General features: G+C 45.6%; 1 protein-coding gene across 5 annotated transcripts in view; it reads left to right on the forward strand.

Annotated features, from left to right (window-relative positions):
- ADCY9 (adenylate cyclase 9) overlaps positions 1-21309 on the forward strand; it is a 201883-nt gene that overhangs the window by 140073 nt on the left and 40501 nt on the right. For 4 of the 5 annotated variants that reach the window (XM_042854104.2, XM_042854103.2, XM_005306178.5 and 1 more), the window contains exons 5-6: positions 3241-3343; positions 16529-16737. The exons of the other annotated variant lie outside the window; for it this stretch is intronic. In XM_042854104.2, the coding sequence (XP_042710038.2) occupies positions 3241-3343; positions 16529-16737 (312 nt within the window). The remainder of the gene's footprint in view (positions 1-3240; positions 3344-16528; positions 16738-21309) is intronic. 5 annotated transcript variants of the gene reach the window in all.

Raw genomic sequence — 21309 nt, forward strand, 5'->3', positions numbered from 1 at the left:
GCATTCTAAGGTCTCTTCTAGCCATGGCCTACAGAGTAGCACCCTAATATGCTCCTTTCTTCATACCGCTTCATCCTTTTAGTGTTGTTTCTTTGACCAGATTCCTCTTTTAACTACAAAGGTGATTTATTTCAATCTTCATTTTCCTAACACTATTTGATTAATAGAAATCAGAGGCATGCAGGCAGTAGCTAGGGCATTATAGCAGGCACGTTCTCAAAGGCCCTATAGATGCTCAGTCTGTTTCCTGACTCTGTTTAGAGTCAACTGGACTTGGTGCCTCATTCCACTGGACCCTAGTCTTTGGCGCTTTGAGGCCTGTTCTCCATTCTGGCTTTTTTGACACTTTGTTTCTTGAAGTGAAGTTACATTCTCTGTCTTCTTTTGTTGTTAAGATTTCATGGAGGAAGAAAGTCCAACCACCCAAAAAAGCTCATAAAATTCATACATTGGCAATTTGGCTGAAGTGTACTTTGCCAAGATGTCACCCTGACTTATCAGAATGCCAGATGAGTGTCTGAAATCCCTGCTAGCCTCTGCAAGGATGCCCAGGTCTTCATGGACAGTTCAATAAAAATAGCTCTAATCATGCAGGAGGAGGAGATTTGATCAGAGTGTAACTTGTCATTTTCTTGGTGCCTCCAATAATGCTTTCAGTATATAGCAAGGGCTGAGATAATGAAGTAAAAGCATCGCCATTATTCATGGTTGAAGTCTTCTGGTCTTTCTCTGGAGATCCAGTCAAGGATTGTGGTTTGACATTTGAAAGCTGACCTTAAAAACTTAACACATTAAAAGCACTTTGGTACAAAGTCATTGGCCAGATATCTGGGATTGACTTGTCCTGCATCTCCATAGAAAAATCTCCTTTCTATTATCTTATGCCATTGAGTTTGTGCTTCTAGGGCTTCCAGAACACTTCCTTGTCAGCAGCAGAGGAGTAGGCAACTCAAGAGAAAACAATGTAAGTGGAGATCAGCTCCATGGGATCCTTAAGCATCTTCATGTAGTTGGCATCAGATTTGATAAATGACCCCAAGAGTTTTTTTCAGTGTGTGTTTCAGAAACTTTCACTTAGCGATGATTGTACCGGATGCATCCAACTTGAGATGGGTCATTCATTTTCTATACTGTATTACAGTTTTTCAGGCAGGGACACTGTCAACCTCTGTGTTTGAAAAGTTCCTAGCACATTTTGGACACAACTGCAACCTTAATAATAATAAAAATTGACTCTAAACAGCCAGTGTAATTACAGAGACAAGGTGGATGAGGTCATATCTTTTATTGAACTAACTTATATTGGTGAAGAAGAAAAGCTTTTGAGCAACACAGAACTCTCCTTCAAGTCTCAGAAATGTAATTATGGTGTACAAACGGAATCACAGAAGGATATAATTGCATATAAGTAAGTTGGAGCTCCAGGGAGTAGAGCTCCATGTTCTCTGAAATCTTTCCTATCTCAGATTAGAGGAAAAGAGGTGCTGATTACAGTATCACTGCAGAATATTACATAAACAAGGTGCACGAGCATACTCTGACACTCTGCCATAAAGCATTGTTAATGATGTACACAGCATCAGGCTCATCCAGCTGCCTGACATCTACCAGGGAAAGAAAACACTTGCAGATGACAAGTGTTGCAAATGTCAGAGTTAACACAAGCGAACATGTTCTGCCATAAATCTGTTTACATCCATTGTAATCTCAAAATGTTCCATCTCTTGCTCAGAAAGCCTTTCTACTGAATCAGAATTGAGGCTTCTCCACCAGGCACTGGGAGGAAAAGGTGAGAGAGTCCACAAACATTCCTTGTATCTGCTGCCAGGCGCATCAGGTCTAGTATGTCATTCTCTTTGTTCATCGGTGCCTTTGGCTCTTCTACCAAAGGTTTTTGGATCTCCTGTCTCAGAAACAAGGCTGAGCTCTCCAACTCTGTCTCAGATTCCTTTACCTGGTTGTCTGGATTGTCTAGTGCTGTTGTTGTATGATCCTGGGAAGGTTCAGAGTTATTATTAGTCTCTGAAGGCAGTGACAACCAAGTGCTGTTCCCTGCAATGGAAAATACTTTATTAATAATTTTTCAACTTTTTATCAATTTCTGATATTTGATATGCTTCAGTTAAAAAAAGGCTGTGTCTCTTGCATGTGTCAATGTCTGGAAGCTATTAATGTATACCATTTGCTGATCTGTGGACACTTATTTCTTCAGTTATCCTTTGGTTCGAAAGTTTTTTTAAAAGACTTTTAATGTCTTCCTGACAATTTAAGAGCCTGTCTTCTTTGTTTGTATTAATGTATTAGTTTGTTTGTTTATTTGTAATGAAATGTTTCCTTTTCTTATAAATGTTTTTTTGGGAATTTTCATCTTTCACTTTAAGGATGCGGAGTGATGTTGTAGGTCAGGGGTGGGCAAACTACAGCCCGAGGGCCAGATCTGGCCCGCCAGCCATTTTAATCCGGCCCTTGAGCTCCTGCTGTGGAGTGGGGTCTGAGGATTGCCCCACTCTGGCGCGCCAGCCAGGGACCAGGGTTGGGGGCTGCTCCACGTGGCTCCCAGAAGCAGTGGCATGACTCCCCCTCCGGCTCCTATGCGTAGGGGCAGTCAGGGCACTCTGCTCTGCATGCTGCCCTTGCCCCAAGTGCCACCCCGCAGCTCTCATTGGCTGGGAACCACAGCCAATGGTAACTGCAGGGGCAGTGCCTGTGGACAGGGCAGCATACATAGGAGCTGGAGTAGGGACATGCCATTGTTTCCGGGAGTCGCTTAAGGTTAGCGCCGCCCTGGAGCCTGCACCCCTGAGCCTCCCCCCATGCCCCAACCCCCTACCCCAGCCATGATCCCCCTCCTGCCCTCCAAACCCCTCGATCCCAGCCCAGAGCACCCTCCTGCACCCCAAACCCCTCATCCCCACCCCCACCCCAGTCTGCACCCTCAGCCAGAGCCGCACCCCCTCCTGCATCCCAGCCCAATTTTGTGAGCATTCATGGCCCGCCATACAATTTCTATTCCCAGATGTGGCCCTCCGGCTAAAAAGTTTGCCCAACCCTGCTGCAGCTTCTGATGAACAATGAGAAGCTACCCGTACTTCAAAAGATCAAAACTGTTAAGACCACCGGTTTCACGCTGGAAGCAGAGAGCCAAGAGTGAGAAACCTGTGAAATGGTATCTTTGAAGAAGAATTACAGCTAAGTAAACTCCTTGTAAAACTGTTCACATTGTCTCTCTCTTCTCTTTAGCCTGATGAAAGACTATTTCTTTAAACCACCAATTAATAAGTTGAGCCTGAACTTCCTGGATGGGGACTTGGAGATGGCTTACAGGACCAGCTATCAGGAAGAGGTGCGTTTTCCCCTGAATCGGGTTGGGTGTCAGCAGTCTTTTGGTACCGGTTGTAGGAGCCAAAATAATTATCTCACTGTTTTTGCAAATTTTATTGCAGTTGATGACTGAGATCATGAAGTGTCAAATATGACTTAATATTTAGAACTACTGAGAAATGACCACCTTATTTTAGTTCACCTGTCATGATCAGTTTCCAGGATTTGAACATTAGATTCTTTCTGGCATTCTATTTTCTTTCACCAGTAAAAATGGACCAGAATAAATTTCAGCTGTTGACTCTATACTCTATAAAGTTATGAACACCAGAGTTACAAACTGATCAGTCAACCACACACCTCATTTGGAACCAGAAGTACGCAACCAGGCAGCAGCAGAGTCACACACACACACACAAAAAACATCACTCACAGTACCGTACTATGTTAAATGTAAACTACTAAAAAACTAAAGAGAAAGCAGCATTTTTCTTCTTCATATAAAGTTTAAAAGCTGTATTAAGTCAATGTTCAATTGTGAACTTTTGAAAGAACAACCATAACGTTTTGTTCAGAGTTACAAACATTTCAGAGTTACCAATAACCTCCATTCCCAAGGTATTTGTAATTCCGAGGTTCTACTGTACCTTCATTTTCATATTTAGATTTAGCTTTCACCGGGCCAAAATTATGTAATCAGGTAATAGTGGAAGGCAAATGCTCCTTACTGCCTTTTCAAATATCTTAACTTACAGAATGAAAACTCTCAAAATTGGATCTTGGCTCTCTAATACTTATTGCAGTCCCAAGTTTATCTCATCCTCACCCAAACGTGCTTTCATCTCAGTGTTGTAAATTACATAAAACTACTGCAGTATAAAATTGGAAGTACAGAAGACTTTAGTTAAAGAAATAAACTCCACATCATTTTCAGAATTCTGCACTACCAAATATTAGTGTCCTGAATGTTTTGTCTTTTTATTACATTGCGTCCCACTTTCAGACATGGCAGGTATCCTTGCTTCCTTGACATCAGCTGGTAGCAAGGGATTCTCTACTGGTAAATATCAACTTCAGATGTCAGAGTTAACTGATTAATATTGGGGGAGAGGGTTGAGTTCCCCCCTCCCCAGCCTTCCCTCTACCACTGGTAAGAAATAAATCCTATGGGAACATTTCTTCCTTAATTCTTGTACCATATGATTGCATTGTCCCTGGCCACAGTCCCTATCTTCCTGTAATTTCAGTCTTAATAAATAAGGGCTCATCTACACTACTGCCTAAGTCGATGTAAGTTATGTTGCTCATGGGGTGTGAAAAAACCACCCCCCTGAGCAACGTAACTTACATTGACTTAAAGCGGCATCTACACCATGCTATGTCGACGGAAGACTCTCTCTCACCGACATAGCTTCCTTCTCTTGTTGAGGTGGAGTAATTACGTCGACAAGAGAGCGCTCTCCCATTCAACAGACTCGCTAATTCGGCGCTGCTGCATTGATGCAGCAGTGCCAATTTAGTGCGGTAATAAAAACAAGCCCTCAGACATCTCTAGTTTACCTTATAATACAGTTAAGCATAAATGTGTTTTTAGTGCATTCTGAAACTCTCACTCTATCTTTGAGTAAAAGCTGTGTCGTGATACTACGGAAAGAATTTACATTTAATTTCTGCTGGTGTGGATACTTAAATAATAGATGTGAGCTGTTATTTCTCAGCATGCTAGTATTGCATCTGCTTTTGTCAATAAATTGAGTGAAACAAGGGAAAAAATCAAGCCTACAAAATTTAACTGGTAGTAAATATTTGCTGCTGTTTATAAACCATTATAAAGTACTGGATGTTAATAACATAATGTGTCTATGTGTGTGTACATATGTAATAATATTTACACATACCATATATAGTACACTACATTCAGTGCTTTCCAAATGAAAGGAAAAGAGGAAAGAGCAGTAGCTACATCTTCATGTGTTTATCATAATTTTGTGAGTCCCTCAGATTGCTAAATAGATGTGGGCATATAAGAACCATAGATAAATAGCGTGTATAGTGTGTTATGGGGCTAAGGGTTTTATCAGTGTGATTTTTTAAATGGGTGCATTACTCAAATGTCAAAACAACATGTGGATTATGCAGATATTCCAAATGAGTACAGATAATACTGTCACCAACTTCACAGCTTCATACGTTCTTTATATTTCTCACAGGTTGCAGAAAAAGTATTTTCAAAATATTTCATTCCCCTCAAAATTACAGTAGTCTTGGTATAGGCAGTGCTGAGTCTTTAGTAAATAAAAGGTTTAATGACTGATATCCAATGCCCATATAGATATAATGAGGTCTGTAGCCTATTGGTAAAGCGAGAAGCTCAGATTTCCAATGGGACATGTAGCTCTTCCTTCCAGCCAAATAAGATCCGAGTTACTTTTAAGTCATGACATATTTAGATATAGAAAAGTGCTTTGATACTTCAGTGATGGGTGCTATACAAAACTATAAGATTCATAGCTATTTTAGGTCATATTTAAAAGTGTTTTTGCTTTTTTTTGCCTCTGGGGTTTGTACATTTGGGCTCAAGGTAACTAAGACTCCTGGTTCTACAGGAGGAAGACTAAAATAAAATGGAAAATTTTGTATTTTGATTATTTCATTTCTGGTGCTGTCCTCTACCAGTTCTGCTGCGCTGCTCTTCTGGCAATAACAGAAATAGTTTATACTTGTCCACTGGGTTTCTGGGCTTGGACACAATCTTCCAGAGCTGTATTGGAACACTTATGTCTTATTAGATACATGAAAATTCTTACTAGTGATGCCTTATATAACTACACTGATCTATGGGGGGGGGATAGCTCAGTGGTTTGAGCATTGGCCTGCTAAACCCTGGGTTGTGAGTTCAATCCTTGAGGGGGCCACTTAGGGATCTGGGGCAAAAATCAGTACTCAGTCCTGCTAGTGAAGGCGGGGGCTGGACTTGATGACCTTTCAAGGTCCCTTCCAGTTCTAGGAGATGGGATATCTCCATTAATTATTATTATTATTAATATAAAGAGGCCATTCTAGAAATACCTGAAAAACTTCTCTGGGTTGGGGTGGATTGGAGGAGAAGTCTGTCCCAGAAAGGAAGTCATCAGGTAATAAATTTTCTGTTATTGATCTCTCCTCCAATCTGAGACATTTGACATGTAGTGAACTGTAAGGAAAAATGAAAAAGGAGGGAGAAATAAATGGGGGGGGGGGAGTAAAGGACTCCCTCCTCTAAAATTAGTAGTATTTATCTATTTTGGGGTCACTAGGACTCCTTTTGAACTAAACATTATTTCCCTCCCCAACCTCTCTTTTTCTGAAATTATAGCATACTGAAAGCATGCACCAAATAATCTACTAAAGTAGAAATTTGCAGCTTATTGCTTTATTGGACTAGTGTGAAATGAAATATCATTAGCTATTTTAGAATGTAAATTGCTGAGAATTGGCCAGAATTATGGTTACAAATACTGTACAATGTAGGATGTGTATTTGATTATTTATCTGAAACAAACTATTTCTACTCTCCTTCACTGAAATTTTCAAAGTTTATATTATGCACAGTATTTTTCATAAATGAAAATGGGCACTATAGACTGCTTTCACAAGTTTTTTTCTGAGCTGCTTGATTATCTTTACTTTGTGTCTTTGAAACCAGGATGGAGGTAGAACTCCAAGTGTACAGCTATTTAAAAAAAAAAACGTTGGGGTACAAAATGACCTTCATGGTGGGTATATGACATTTGTTTGATTGGCTTGCAGTCAGCGATCAGTGAAAGCTACTGCCAGTGATACCATAGCTGATGAATTCATCTTAATCCCATTGTTTCAGCTGTATGTTTAGGTTGCTCTCTAATCACTTTCCGTAAAGGACTTCCCCTTGCTGAAAGCTTACTTTTACCTGTTCTATTATGGAGTTTAATCCACTGCTCATGCTCCTTTCCCTGTCACTGACTCCAGGCTCAATGATCCAGTCTCTCAAATCTAGACGCAGTCACCTCTAGAATGTTTAATTTAATTTGAAGATATTAATAAATTATTTAAACGTCTACCTTAATATTTAGCCAATATTCCTCAAATTTGTTGAATGAACAAGTATTTGCAAAGGTTTTGTGGAGCTTTGTGTATTTCCCTCTATAACTGTTTTGTTCATTACGCCATATATCTAAAAATATTAAGCTATACGTACTGCTAAGGGAGATCCAGCATATACATCACTTTACAGAATTTGAGAGCAGTATGTACCCTTAGGGGAAGCACAACAGGAAATGCACAGCATTATCCAAGTCCACTGCTGAGATCTATACAGTGGATCTTACAGAGACACTTCCTAAGACTCAAAGAATTCCAAAAGGAGTCAAGTACTTTATCTGCTTTGTGAGCTTCCCCTCATATCAGATACTACCATTCTTCTTCGAGTGGTTGTTCACGTCCATTCCACATTAGGTGTGCGCGCGCTGCGTGCACGACCGTCGGAAATTTTTCCCTTAGGGGTACCCATCGGGCCGGTGGGGCCCCCGCCTGAGCGGCGTCACTGCGCCGTGCATATATACCCCCGCTGGCCCGACCCCTCCAGTTCCTTCTTACCTTCCCCTAGCTTTAGAGTACTTAGCTGCTGTCAGTTCATTTGCATTCTATTGTTGTGGACACTTAATAGATTAGGTGCTTGGAGACTTCCAGCACCCTCCTGGGGCTGCGGGGCATGCCGCAGGCCCAGGGGTTTAAGGCTTGCGCCATGTGCCACAAGCCCATGCGACCCCCACGACTCCTGTCTACGTTGCCTGGGGGAAGCACACCAAACAGAGAGATGTAAGATTTGCAAGGCATTTAAGCCTAAAACAAAGAAAGAGAGAGACTTTCGCTTGAAGCGATGGAGGCAGCGCTGCAGCCATCGGGCCCGGAGCACCTGACGCCAGCTCCAGCCTCCTCGGTGCGGAGCGCCCCGGAGTCGTCAGGAGACCCAGTGCCAGATAAGCACCGGAAGCCATCAGCCTCGGAGAAAAGTAGGCCACAGCAGCGCTCATCCTCCCCGGTGCAGCCAAAGGCCAAATCAAAAGAAGGGCATGGACGTACCCCACAAAGGAGACCAGCGCCATCTAGGGGTCCGGGCACCGGAAAGAGCAGGATGAACATTGTGCCTGCGCCGGCACCGATGGCACCAACGCCACAAGTCCCACTGAGTCCAGCCCTAAGTGAACTCTGTGAGAACGACGGGCTCGAGTGAGTAATAGATCAGCCTTCCACACCTGACACCTTTGAGGCGGTGAAGGACCTCATCAGGTTGTCGGCGGTGAGTCCCCTCCCGATCAGGGAGAAGCCTCCGGCACCCGGGCCCGCAGTGCCATCAAGGGGAAAGCCGGCAATGGTGCGCCGTTCGAGGACACCCTCCTGGCATCGCTCCCGGTTAAACATTGAGTCTGTGGACTCTCAGTTACCCATGACGCAGAAGGAGGCCTCGGTACCGGAGACAAGTCAGCGCACAGGGTTAGTACAAGGGACCCGACGCTCTCCGGCACCCTCCAGAGACCGGCACCAGGAGAAGGCAAGCCGACCATCGCCAAAGGCTTCCAGAAGTCACCGGTCCAGGTCCAGGTCTCTGGAGCACCGATATCGATCCCGTTCCCGATTGGCAAGAAGCTGCTCGTCGGCCTCCTGCCAGCACAGGTCGACAGCACCACTGTGGCCTTCACGCTTGGCGTCACTGGAGTCCAGCGCCAACTCGGGCTGATACAGTTACCCGCACCGGGCACCAGACAGCAGAGAATACCAGGCTGGGTGGCAACCCCAGTGGGGACCGCCAGGACACTGGCCCTTCTGGACCCCTTGGGCCTACCACCAGCGGCAAGGGGCTCCCTCCAGGGCCAACTACTCAGTGCACTGGTCCCGGTCCCCACATTGACGCTCCTCCATGCAGGAAGCTACGGCATCCACACCACTTGCACCGTCGCTGAGCAAGAGACCAGAGAAACTGGCACCGTGTCCGGTGCCGCCCCAGGGTCAGCTGTCCGGGCCCGAGCCTGAAGCCCCTCCTTTGGGGGAAGGGGACCAAGGGGACCAGCAGGAGGAAGCGGAGCAGCTGCTGACCTCCTCGTCATCCCCGGATGAAGCAGTGGCAGGCACAGCGCTATCAGGACCGCCGCCAATAGACCACAGAGCCCACCAAGAGCTGCTGCGTAAGGTTGCTCGTAACTGGGGTTACAGGCGGAGGAGACGGTTGAGCAGGAAGACCCCATGGTGGACATCCTGAGCCCAGAGGGTCCATCCAGAATAGCGCTTCCACTCATTAAAACCATACAGTCGAACTATAAGACTATATGGCAGACCCCGGCCTCCAGTGCTCCAACAGCCAAAGGTGTGGAACGCAAGTACTTCGCCCTGTCAAAGGGGTACGACTTCTTGTTTTGCCACCCAAGCCCATGTTCCCTGGTAGTCTCGGCGGTAAATGAGAAAGAGCACCATGGGCAGCAGGCCCCGGCCCCTAAGGCCAAGGAAGCGAAGCGCCTGGACCTGTTTGGCAGGAAGGTGTATTCCTCAGGGGGCCTCCAGTTGAGGATTCCTAACCAATAGGCATCCTCAAGAGACATAACTTCAACTCCTGGGCGGCAGTGGGGAAGTTTACGGACAACCTCCTGCAGGGCTCCCAACAGGAGTTTACGGCGCTGGTGGACGAAGGCAAGGCCGTAGCGAAGACCTCTCTCCAGGTGTCCTTGGATTCAGTGGATGCAGCGACCAGGACAATCGCGTCTGGCATGGTCATGCGACACTCGGCGTGGCTACAGGAGTCAGGTCTGCCGCCTGAGGTCCAGAACTCGCTCCAGGACCTCCCCTTCAAAGGGTCTGGGCTCTTTTCGAACCAGACAGACACAAAGCTGCATAGCCTCAAGGACTCAAGGACCACACTCAAGTCGCTGGGTATGCACACCCTGGCGATCCAAAGAAGGCCCTTCAAGCCACAGCCTCCTCCTCAGTGTCACTACCAACCTCGTCCTAGGCAGGAGCCCTACTGCAGGCAAAATAGGGATAACAGGAAGCGGCGTAATGATTATAACAATAGCTCCAATAGGCCGGGCCAGAGCCAAGGCCAGCATAAGTCTCAGCCCGGCCCTAAACCAGACTTTTGAAGGTGCGCTCGAGGACAGCGTACCAGACCAATCACCAGATCCATCCCCTTGTTTCCTGAATCACCTGTCCCGCTTCTCCCATGCGTGGTCCAGCATTATGTCAGACCGTTGGGTGTTACGCACGGTGCAAGGCGCTTACATGCTGCAGTTCTCCTCCCTGCCTACCTCCCATCCCCGTTCCCCGTCCCTCTTCAGGGACCCTTCTCACGAGCACCTCCTGTAAGAGGAGGTTCGCACACTCCTAGAGGCGGGGGCAGTAGAGTTGGTACCGAAGGACCTAAGAGGGAAAGGGTTCTATTCCCACTACTTCCTCATTCCCAAGGCCAAAGGAGGCCTTCAACCCATTCTGGACCTGCATGGGCTCAACATGTTCCTGGTCAAGGCCCGGTTCCGCATGGTCTCTCTTGGCACAATCCGGGGACCTGGTACGCTGGATCCGGGGGACTGGTACGCTGCCCTCGACACACAGGACGCGTACTTTCATATCGCCACCCACCTGGTGCATCGCCAATTCCTGCGCTTCACTGTGAACCAAGAACGTTACCAGTTCACGGTTCTCCCGTTTGGCCTAGCTGCGGCCCCATGGGTGTTCACAAAATGCATGGTGGTAGTGGTGGCCTTCCTACAGAGGCAGAGGGTCCAAGTTTACCCGTACCTCAACAACTGTCTCCTGGTGGGCCGGTCCGAAGAGGAGGTTCGGTCCCACGTGTAAGTAGCCCGCACGCTGGGGCTCCTGCTCAACGTCCCCAAGTCCACCCTCATTCCAACTCAGAGAGTGGAATTCATAGGGGCGGTCCTAGATGCGGTACAGGCAAAGGCGAGCCTCCCAGTATCACAATTCCTGGCCATCCAGCAAGCAGTGAACTCCCTGTGCCAGTTTCCCACTACAACGCCAGATGCTGCCTGAGGTGCTGGGCCACATGGCAGCATGCGCGCATGTGGTCAAGCATGCCAGACTGAAACTCAGAACGCTGCAGGCTTGGCTCGCCCGTGTATACTGCCCAGGCAGGGACCCCCTGGACTTGGTAGTGACTGCCCCGGGGGACGTATTAGACTCCCTGTGGTGGTAGCTGTCTCAGACCGTGGTTTGCGAAGGCATCCCCTTTGCTGCACAACAGCTGGACCTGGCGCTTGTGACGGACGCGTCAGACCTCGCATGGGGTGCTCATCTAGGGGACCTCAAGACTCGGGGCTTGTGGTTGAGAGTGGAGCAGTCGCTCCATATCAGTGTGAAGGAGCTCAGGATGGTTCGTTTAGCCTGTCAGACTTTTCACGCCACTTTGAGTGCTCACAGCGTGACAGTTCTGATGGACAACATGACCGCTATGTTTTACATGTCCTCACCGCTCTGCCACGAGGCTCTCCTCCTCTGGGACTTTTGCATAGCCCACACCATTCATCTCGAGGCGTCACATCTCCCGGGGGTGCGGAACGAACTGGCAGACCACCTCAGCAGGTTGTACCGCATGCACGAGTGGACGCTCAGAGTGGATGTTGTGTATTCGCTCCTCCGCAAGTGGGAGTTTCCCCAGGTAGACCTGTTTGCCACCAAGGGCAATGCCCAGTGCCCGCAGTTCTGCTCGTTCCAGGTCCGCAGCCCGGGCTCAATAGCAGATGCATTCGCGATCCCGTGGGGAGGGAAATTGAAATACGCCTTCCCCCCGCTTCCCCTGGTGCACAAGGTCCTGCTCAAGGTGCGCAGGGGTGGGGTAGCAGTCATCCTCATCGCCCCGGCCTGGCCCTGCCAGCACTGGTTTACCACGCTCCTGGAGCTGTCGGTGGAAGCCCCGGTAACCCTGCCCCTACACCGGGACCTCATCATGCAGGACGGAGGGCAGCTCCTCCACTCCGACCTGCAATCACTGCATCTAACGGCATGGAAGCTCTGTGGCTGAACGCTTTGAAGAGCCAGTGCTCCCTCCCTGTGCAGCAGGTTCTACTTGGTAGTAGGAAGCCCTCTACCAGGGCGACTTACCTGGCCAAGTGGAAGAGGTTCTCGTGGTGGTGTGGGCCTTAACAGGTTCAGCCACACCAGGCTCCGGTGCCTGCCATTCTAGAGTACCTACTGCACCTCAAGCAGCAGGGGCTGGCCCCGTCCTTGATCAGGGTGCATCTGGTGGCCATCTCCGCCTTCCACCCGGGATTTCTAGGGGGCTTTGTGTTTTCCCACCCAATGGTGGGGTGGTTCCTTAAGGGGCTGGAGAGGGTGTTCCCCTACTCACGCCCCCCAGTCCCTCCATGGAATCTCAACTTAGTCCTTTCTAAACTCATGGGGCTCCCGTTCGAGCCCCTTGCTACCTGTTCCCTCCTCCACCTTTCCTGGAAGGTGGCATTCCTGGTGGCCATCACCTCGGCAGGAAGGATATCTGAGCTGAGGGCACTCACCTCAGAGCTACCATATACGGTATTTCATAAAGACAAGGTGCAGCTCCGCCCACACCCCAAGTTCCTCCCAAAGGTGGTCTCACAATTCCATCTAGGCCAGGACATTTGTCTGCCAGTGTTTTTTCCCAAACCCCACGCGGACCCAAGTCACCACAGCCTGCACACCCTGGATGTCCATCGAGCGTTGGCGTTCTACTTGGAGCACACCAAGCCTTTTCGTAAATCCACGCAGCTGTTCGTGGCCGTGGTGGAAAGGATGAGAGGCCTCCCGGTGTCGACGCAGTGAATCTCCTCCTGGATTACAGATTGCATTTGGGCGTTTTATGACCTCGCAGGTGTTCCGGCCCCAACGGTCATGGCCCACTCGACCAGGGCGCAAGCAGCTTCAGCGGCTTTCCTGGCACAGGTCCCGATCCAGGAGATCTGCAGAGCAGCCACCTGGTCGTCGGTGCATACCTTTACAACCCACTAGTCGGTCAACCAGCAGGCCCGAGAGGACGCGGCGGTTGGCGGGCTGGTCCTCCGATCAATTGTTCCGTGAGTCCTACCCTCCTCCGAAGGTAAGCTTGTGATTCACCTAATGTGGACTGGACGTTAACAAGCACTCGAAGAAGAAAAAATGGTTACCTACCTTTTTGTAACTGTTGTTCTTCGAGATGTGTTGTTCACGTCCATTCCACCACCCGCCCTCCTACCCCTCTGATGGAGTCGCCGGCAAGAAGGAACTGGAGGGGGTCGGGCCAGCAGGAGTATATATGCATGGTGCAGTGACGCCGCTCAGGCGGGGGTCCTGCTGGCCCGACAGATACCGCTAAGGTAAAAGTTTCCGATGCTCGTGCACGCGGCGCGCGCACACCTAATGTGGAATGGACGTGAACAACACATCTCGAAGAACAACAGTTACGAGAAGGTAGGTAACCGTTTTTTCATTGATATCTATCTAAGAGCTATCAGTCAACTGTGTTTGAAACTGGTTCAGAAATCTGTGTTGGTTGTTTACTAATGATGTGGAAAGAAAGCCTTTGCTCCCTGTTCAAATTTCATTTTTTAAAAAGCAGGTGACACTTCTTTTCACTGAGAAGTATTTAAAACTAGCAAAAATACTTGAAACCTGCTGTCAAAACATAGGTAGTCATTAGACTGCACAATTGCAGGGCCAGCTCTAGGTTTTTTGCCATCCCAAGCAAAAAAAAAAATAAAAATGCCACCCCTGAAATTGTGCCACTTGCTTGGTTTGCTGGTGCCTAGAGCCGGCCCTGCACAATTGGGTTTGGGTGACCCTGTGGGACTAGTGAAGACCCTGAATCATTGCTAATTTTGAACTCTGATTTATATGATATGACATAAATTAGTAAGCATTAGGGTTTCTGGCAGTGCAAATTAGGCTTTATTCAAATGCTGAATGAACCTGAAAAAAATTTATTCTGGTGTGACCCACTGTTTTGTTTAATCTTCCCTCGAACACAGAAAAGAGGCCACTTTTGATTTTATGCCATTAATTTTAAATAATTTTTCATCCTGGCTTTTCTTACACACAGGCATTTGGTAAAGGATGACAAAACTACCAAATATGGCAGGCAAACATTTCATTCTCAGTCTTTATGGCACCTTAGTCCTGTACAGATTGAATAAGTGTTTGAGGATTTTGCACCATTATGAACTAGTACATTGATAAAGAAGAATGAGCCTTGCATGTTTGTGAGTCAGTGTACATCTGGATACAGCCAACAATTTATTCCTTCTTTTTCTGTTTCCAGCAGTAAGATATTTGCTATGGAAGCTGCTTCTTGTGAACCAAAATCTAAACTGACTTTAATGGGGACAAGAACTATAAACTCTGCTCAGTTTGCTGTTTATCTCAAGAGCGCACCTGAATGTTAGTTTCTAGCTTTAAGGATGATAAAAGGAAAGATGGGGGAGTTCACACCTCTGAGTAATTATTTCAAACTACATGCAGACTCTCATTGAAAAGGTTTTCTCTGTAACCATGAGAGCCAGAAGTGGGTTTTTTTTCTTTTTAATGAAAGAAACTACAGAATCTGAATATGCCAGGGAGGTCAAATAAATACATCAAGAAGGCTGGATACAGCCCCTTGGGTCCTGGGATTGATACCCTTGCTCCATCTGCACTCTCCAAGTGATAGATTTGGAGGGGACAATGTGCTCTATGGGTTGAGAATTAAATTCTGCATAGCAGTAAGTGATTTTGTATCTTTTTATCCCCTCTTGTGTTCTTGAGAATGTTTTTACCTAGTCTTTACATGCTTTTTGTGTAATTGTGACGTTCCCCTCTGGTGTTATGCGGACCGGTGATCTGCTAGGTCACTCTAATCCTTGACTCTGGGAGCCAGCCTTACCCTGCTCTGCAGTGAGAACCCCCACTCCTGGGCTGTTCATGCACAGCCTCTGGCATGTAAGCTGCTCCTTGGATTGTGCAACCAAATGACACTAGCCAATATCTCCGGTCCCAAATACAACCTTAGGAACCTATGTCTTGCAGTGTCCAGTTATGCCCGCTGGACGCTGCAAGCTTATATGAGTTTGTCAATTTAACAAAGAAATTGATATGTACCAGGCTTGCTATCCCAAGAGGAGCCTTTTACACACTTCAAACCAAACACACTGCTTCAGGTAGAATAAACAAACAGATTTATTAATTAGATAGATTTTAAGTGATTATAAGTCAAAGCATAACAAGTCAGATTTGGTCAAATTAAATAAAAGCAAAATGCATTCTAAGCTGATCTTAACACTTTCAGTGCCCTTACAACCTTAGATGCTTCTCAGCACTGGCTGGCTGGTTGTCTTTCAACCAGGCTGTCCCCTTTGATCAGTGCTTCAGTCATTTGGTGTGGTGTCTGTAGATGTAGGTGGAAGAGAGAGAGAACATGGCAAATGTCTCTCCCTTTTATCATGTCCTTTCTTCCCTCTTGGCTTCCCCCCACCCCCTTCAGAGTCAGGTGAGCATTATCTCATCGCAGTTCCAAACTGAGCAAAGGAAGGGGGGGTGATTCCCTCGAGAGTCGAACAGATTCTTTTGTTGCTGCCTAGGCCAGTGTCCATTGTTCCTGTGAGGCTGGGCTGGGTTTGTCCCATATCTGCCCTGATGAGGTGTGAACTGCCTCTCTGCTCTCAAAGAGTTTTTTCCTGGGCTAATTTTAAGCCATGAGAATACATTTTCAACCTCATAACTACATACATGAAATTATAACCTGTAACATCACTATAACAACAGTGCTCAGTGCATCATGAGCCTTCCAAAGACACCTGACATGACAAACTCTGCATTGGATACCACACAATCATTTTACAAGGATGAACATGGGGGTGCTGGGTGTTCCCCCAAGGTACAGAGCATCGCAGTAATCTTTCTATATTATTAGCATTCTGACAACGTTCTTTGAGCCCTTTAAAAATATGACTGTGAACAAGGGTGCAAATTTTGATGATGTTTTTTGTGATGTGGACTCATCCACCAGGAACTGGACTGAGACTACCAACTCCTTTCACAGTGGTCATTCAGTATTTATGTTGAAGTGCTGAGCTGGCAAAGTGCTATGTATTCTTTCTCTTTGTTTTCAGATATGTTTCTGGAGTGTAGTACAATGTAATCAACATAGAAAAACTTATTCATGTTCTCTTCCACTTCCTCTCACCCCCCATATTCCAAACAGGTTATAAAGAATGCTCCTGTGAAGACATTTGCCAGTGCTACCTTCAGTTCACTCCTGGATGTGTTCCTGTCCACAACAGTCTTCCTCATACTCTCGATCACCTGTTTCCTGAAACATGGGATGGCCCTATCCCCTCCCCCACCTGCAGCAGTTGTGGTGTTCATCATTGCCATCCTGCTAGAGGTGCTATCTCTTATCGTCTCAATTAGGTAAATAAAGTGAATCAGAGTATGGGAAATGGCTGGGATCACAACCCCCAAGAACTAAAATGGTGGCTGGCTTGAAAACTTTTGTTTTAAAACAACTTCAGGAACTTGCTCTCCCACTTGGGGAACAAGGTGGGAATGGGGGGGTGGAGAAGGAAGATACTGTTTTACCTACAACTCAACAATTACCGAGTAAAAAATAATTTGAGGGTTTTTTTAATTAAAAATAGAACGTTGTACATACCGAATCTTTCGCAGCCTGCTGTAGTGCATTATGATTTACTGGGATTTACCATACTGGATCAAATAATTGATCTGCCAAGTCTGGTATCCTGCCTCCAACATTGGTCTGTACTTGATGCTTGAGAGAGAAGTTAAACTCTTTCTTGGTACCAGCTGCAGCAGTCATGCTGCCTTACTGCACCATGGAAATGAAGACTAGAATGTGACAGGGATGTAGCAATTATTTAAATATGGAAATTCTTATTACACCAACTGACACACGCAGCTACATAGAATGTAATCTCCTAAAGATGTGTAATGGTCAAAGTGTTGTTGGTCCTTCAAGCCCTCTCCTTAAGTGTCAATCGTTTTTTTCAGTTACTTGTAAGTGTCTGACAGGTTATAGCATCCAGAGGCTTTAGGACAGCATCTTCCCTATAGTGCTGCTTTCTCCAGCATGCAGTGAAGAGTTAGAAGAGCCTCTTTATATAAAGCCCCTGACCCCTCCTGTTCCTAGCATGCCATGTTAAAAGCAAATTAGTAGCTAGGTCTCTCCTCTCCACTCGCTCTGCACCACACCCAGACAGAGTCTCACTGTGAACTAGGGACAGATGTCCCAGGTCCTGCTTCCTGCATTTTTCTGAAAGAAAAGTTGAGTACATTAGGAGAACAAGGGAGCCGTGATCCTTGCTCCTTTTTCTTCAGCCTTGGAGCCCTAACAACCATTGTAGAGAATAAGTGCATTTTTTTTAAAAGCATGGATTTTTCTACCCCAAGCGCCTTTCTATTCCCCATGGCCATGTGCTCAGTTACACTGCCCTGAATTCACATTGCATATTAAGCAAATACTAAGTTCATTATGCTGGAGTTCTTCTGATCTGTTTCTTAAAAAGATCTAGCTATTGGTTTAATTAAAGAATACAAACAATAGAAGATTTCAGCATGGAAACGGAATCTGCCTCCCTTCACTAGCCCCCTTTGCTCCATCCTGCAGCTGACTGAGAGCCAAACTGGCCTTTGGTGCAACTTAGAGTAGGTAGAGGCCTGTTTTGAGCCTTTGTAAGACCAACATCAATCCTTCAGTACCTGGTAATCTGCCATGGCTTGTATAAGGTCCTGTGAACTTCAGAAAGTGCAGGAGGCAAACATGAGAGAATCAAAATATGGAACCTAGTGCAGCAGAAAGGCTGGGCAAAAAGGAGAGGTGACTTCAAAAGGCCGGCTGGGGAGACAGGAACCAGTTCCTATCGCTTACATTCACAGTGCCCTGTCAACTTAGGAACTCCACAAAGGATGCTGCTCCCTGCCCCTCAGTGAATGTCACAGACATTTAAAAACATAACAAAACAGAAACCATAAAGAAATTCTCATGCAAAAAAGGCATTAATCTTGTGGCAAGATTGTGCATGTAATAAAGGTAGTGTGGGGCTAATTATACATTCATTTACATCTGTGAAAACCCATTGGGTTTGCATAGGTGTAACAGCATTTGCTTGTAATTGTAAATCAGCAAACAATTCTGTTGATGATGCAGTAGAATAGAATACAATCCACATTCTTAGTTATATTAGCTTTGCTGGTCCTACAAGAGTAAAAAGCAGTAAACTTGTCTTTGTCACTAAAATAAACCTATACAAATTATGAATACCTACAAGAAAGACATCTGTTGAGTAAGAAGATGCCAGCTTTTACACAGTCATTTTGCAGAGCACAGCAGAACCCTGTTCCTTACCCTGGGGACTTTTGCAAAATAAATAATAATTGTTTTTAAATAACCCTACACAAATATTGTATCTGGCAAGAAACCATCATTTGAAACTCAAGAGGTTCAGCATTAAGATCTAACTTGGAAGAAACTCAAATGTAAGATTTGTTAATTAAGGCACCCAAACACTCTTAACTCCACCCTGTAGAGAGGCCAGTTTTCAAACTTTCTTTTTTCCTTCCAAGCCTGTTTTATAAGATATGTGAATTTTACATTAAGGTTTTAAGAAGTCTGTGTCTAAAGCTTCAGACATGTTACATGTGGAGAAAATATTAAGCTAATACAGCTTGTGGGTACAATGTCAAAAATATTCATCACATGACCTTTTGTTTTATTATTTGTTTTGTTCTAATTTCTCCAACACTGAATGTGATTCTTCATCACCACACTAATCTAGGCTGTTTTCATTCAAGTGCTATAAATTAATGATCTGAGCGTGTAGGCTTTATATGTAGACACACAGATTCTGAGTTTAGTGATATTCTGGAATTGGTGACACATGAGATCTTAAGGAGAGAGGGTTTATTCAGTATGCTATTTGTGTAATCAGGAATTTGCAATTGGATCGTGTACGACTGCAACAATGACCAGAGACAGCATGCCTACTGTGCTATTAAAAGAAAAGCAGTCTAGTTTTTGTGGTCACTAATGAGGTGATCTTATGTGGAGAAGTAATGGTGTTATTCTCTTTGAGAATTGCTACTGGGACAAAATTAATGTTGGATGCCTTGATTGTGTATTTCCATATTATTAAATTATTGGGTTTGTTTTAAGTTTAACCTTAACTCGAAATGTCTTGGGTTTCTAATAGGGGTTGTTTTTTGTTTACATCTACAACATACCTTTATTTTTTTGTTTTGTTTTTGTTTACCCTAAGTTACAGACATAGACTCTTAAATGATGTAGGGGCTTTTGAAAATTTTACCCTATGTCCCATTTTCAAAAGTGATTTAGACACCTACAAGCCTACAGTTCTTTGAAAGTCAATGGTACTTAGGTTCCTAAGTGTCTAAATATCTTTTGAAAATAGGACTTGGGCTCCTGAGTCACTTAGGTGCTTTTGAAAAATTTACCCCAGCTCTCAAGCTTAACTCTAGCTTGGAAAACTGTTTGTCTAGGTCAGGGGTCGGCAACGTTCGGTACGCGGCTCGCCAGGGTAAGCACCCTGGTGGGCCGGGCCAGTTTTATTTACCTGCTGATACGGGAGGTTCAGCCGATCGCGGCCCCCACTGGCCGTGGTTCGCCGTCCCGGGCCAATGGCGGCGGCAAAAAGCCGCGGCCGGCACATCGCTCGCCCACGCCGCTTCTCGCTGCCCCCATTGGCCTGGGACGGCGAACCGCGGCCAGTGGGGGCCGCGATCGGCCGAACCTGCCGCGTCAGCAGGTAAATAAAACTGGCCCGGCCCGCCAGGGTGCTTACCCTGGCAAGCCGCGTGCCGAATGTTGCCGACTCCTGGTCTAGGTAATCTCCTACATTTGAAAAGGTATCCAGTAAGCAAGCATCCAATCTTGAGATGCATATCTTATGCAGTCCCATCTTTAGAAATCATTGCTGTCTTAGATTTGCAATAAATAATGCATTGGCAATACAAAATGCTACCATTTATCCCATTTATGCTAATAACCATTCACAGAATATTTATCAAGTATCAAGAAACGTAATTTCTGTACAACTGCTATTCCTTTATGTAAAGTGATAACCACAACAGATAGCTCACTTTTGTAAATAGTTAATAGATTGTTATGCTACTAGTTTCTCACCCCAGATATCTTCAGCAAAATAGCTTGGTATATAGTTCTAATTTTTTATCAAGTCCAGTAATCAAGAGTATTCAGTGCAGCTTTTGTGATCCAGGGCCTAGTCTAGCTGGAATGAAGGAGGGTTGAAGGGTGTTGAACAATATGTGTCTATTAAACTACAAAAAGTTAATAAAAAGGAGTTCTTGTTGCACCTTAGAGACTAACAAATTTATTTGAGCATAAGCTTTCATGGGCTAAAACCCATTTCATCGGATGCATGCAGTGGAAAATACAGTAGGAAGATATATATATATATATATATATACACACACACACACACACACACACAGAACATGAAACAATGGGTGTTACCATACACACTATAACGAGAGTGATCAGTTAAGGTGAGCTATTACCAGCAGGAGAGAAAAAAAACTTTTTGTAGTGGTAATCAAAATGGCCCATTTCCAGCAGTTGACAAGAAGGTGTGAGGAACTGTAGGGGGAAAAATAAACACGGGGAAATAGTTTTATGCTTTGTGTAATGACCCATCCACTCCCACTCTTTATTCAAGCCTAATTTAACGGTGTCCAATTTGCAAATTAATTCCAATTCAGCAGTCTCTCGTTGGAGTCTGTTTTTGAAGTTTTTTTGTTGTAATATTGCGACTTTTAGGTCTGTAATCGAGTGACCAGGGAGATTGAAGTGTTCTCCAACTGATTTTTGAATGTTATAATTCTTGACATCTGATTTGTGTAGAGACTGTCCGGTTTGGCCAATGTACATGGCAGAGGGGCATTGCTGGCACATGATGGCATATATCACATTGGTAGATGTGCAGGTGAACG

The sequence above is a fragment of the Chrysemys picta genome, chromosome 10 (genome assembly GCF_011386835.1).
Source record: "Chrysemys picta bellii isolate R12L10 chromosome 10, ASM1138683v2, whole genome shotgun sequence".
NCBI classification, from domain to species: domain Eukaryota; kingdom Metazoa; phylum Chordata; order Testudines; family Emydidae; genus Chrysemys; species Chrysemys picta.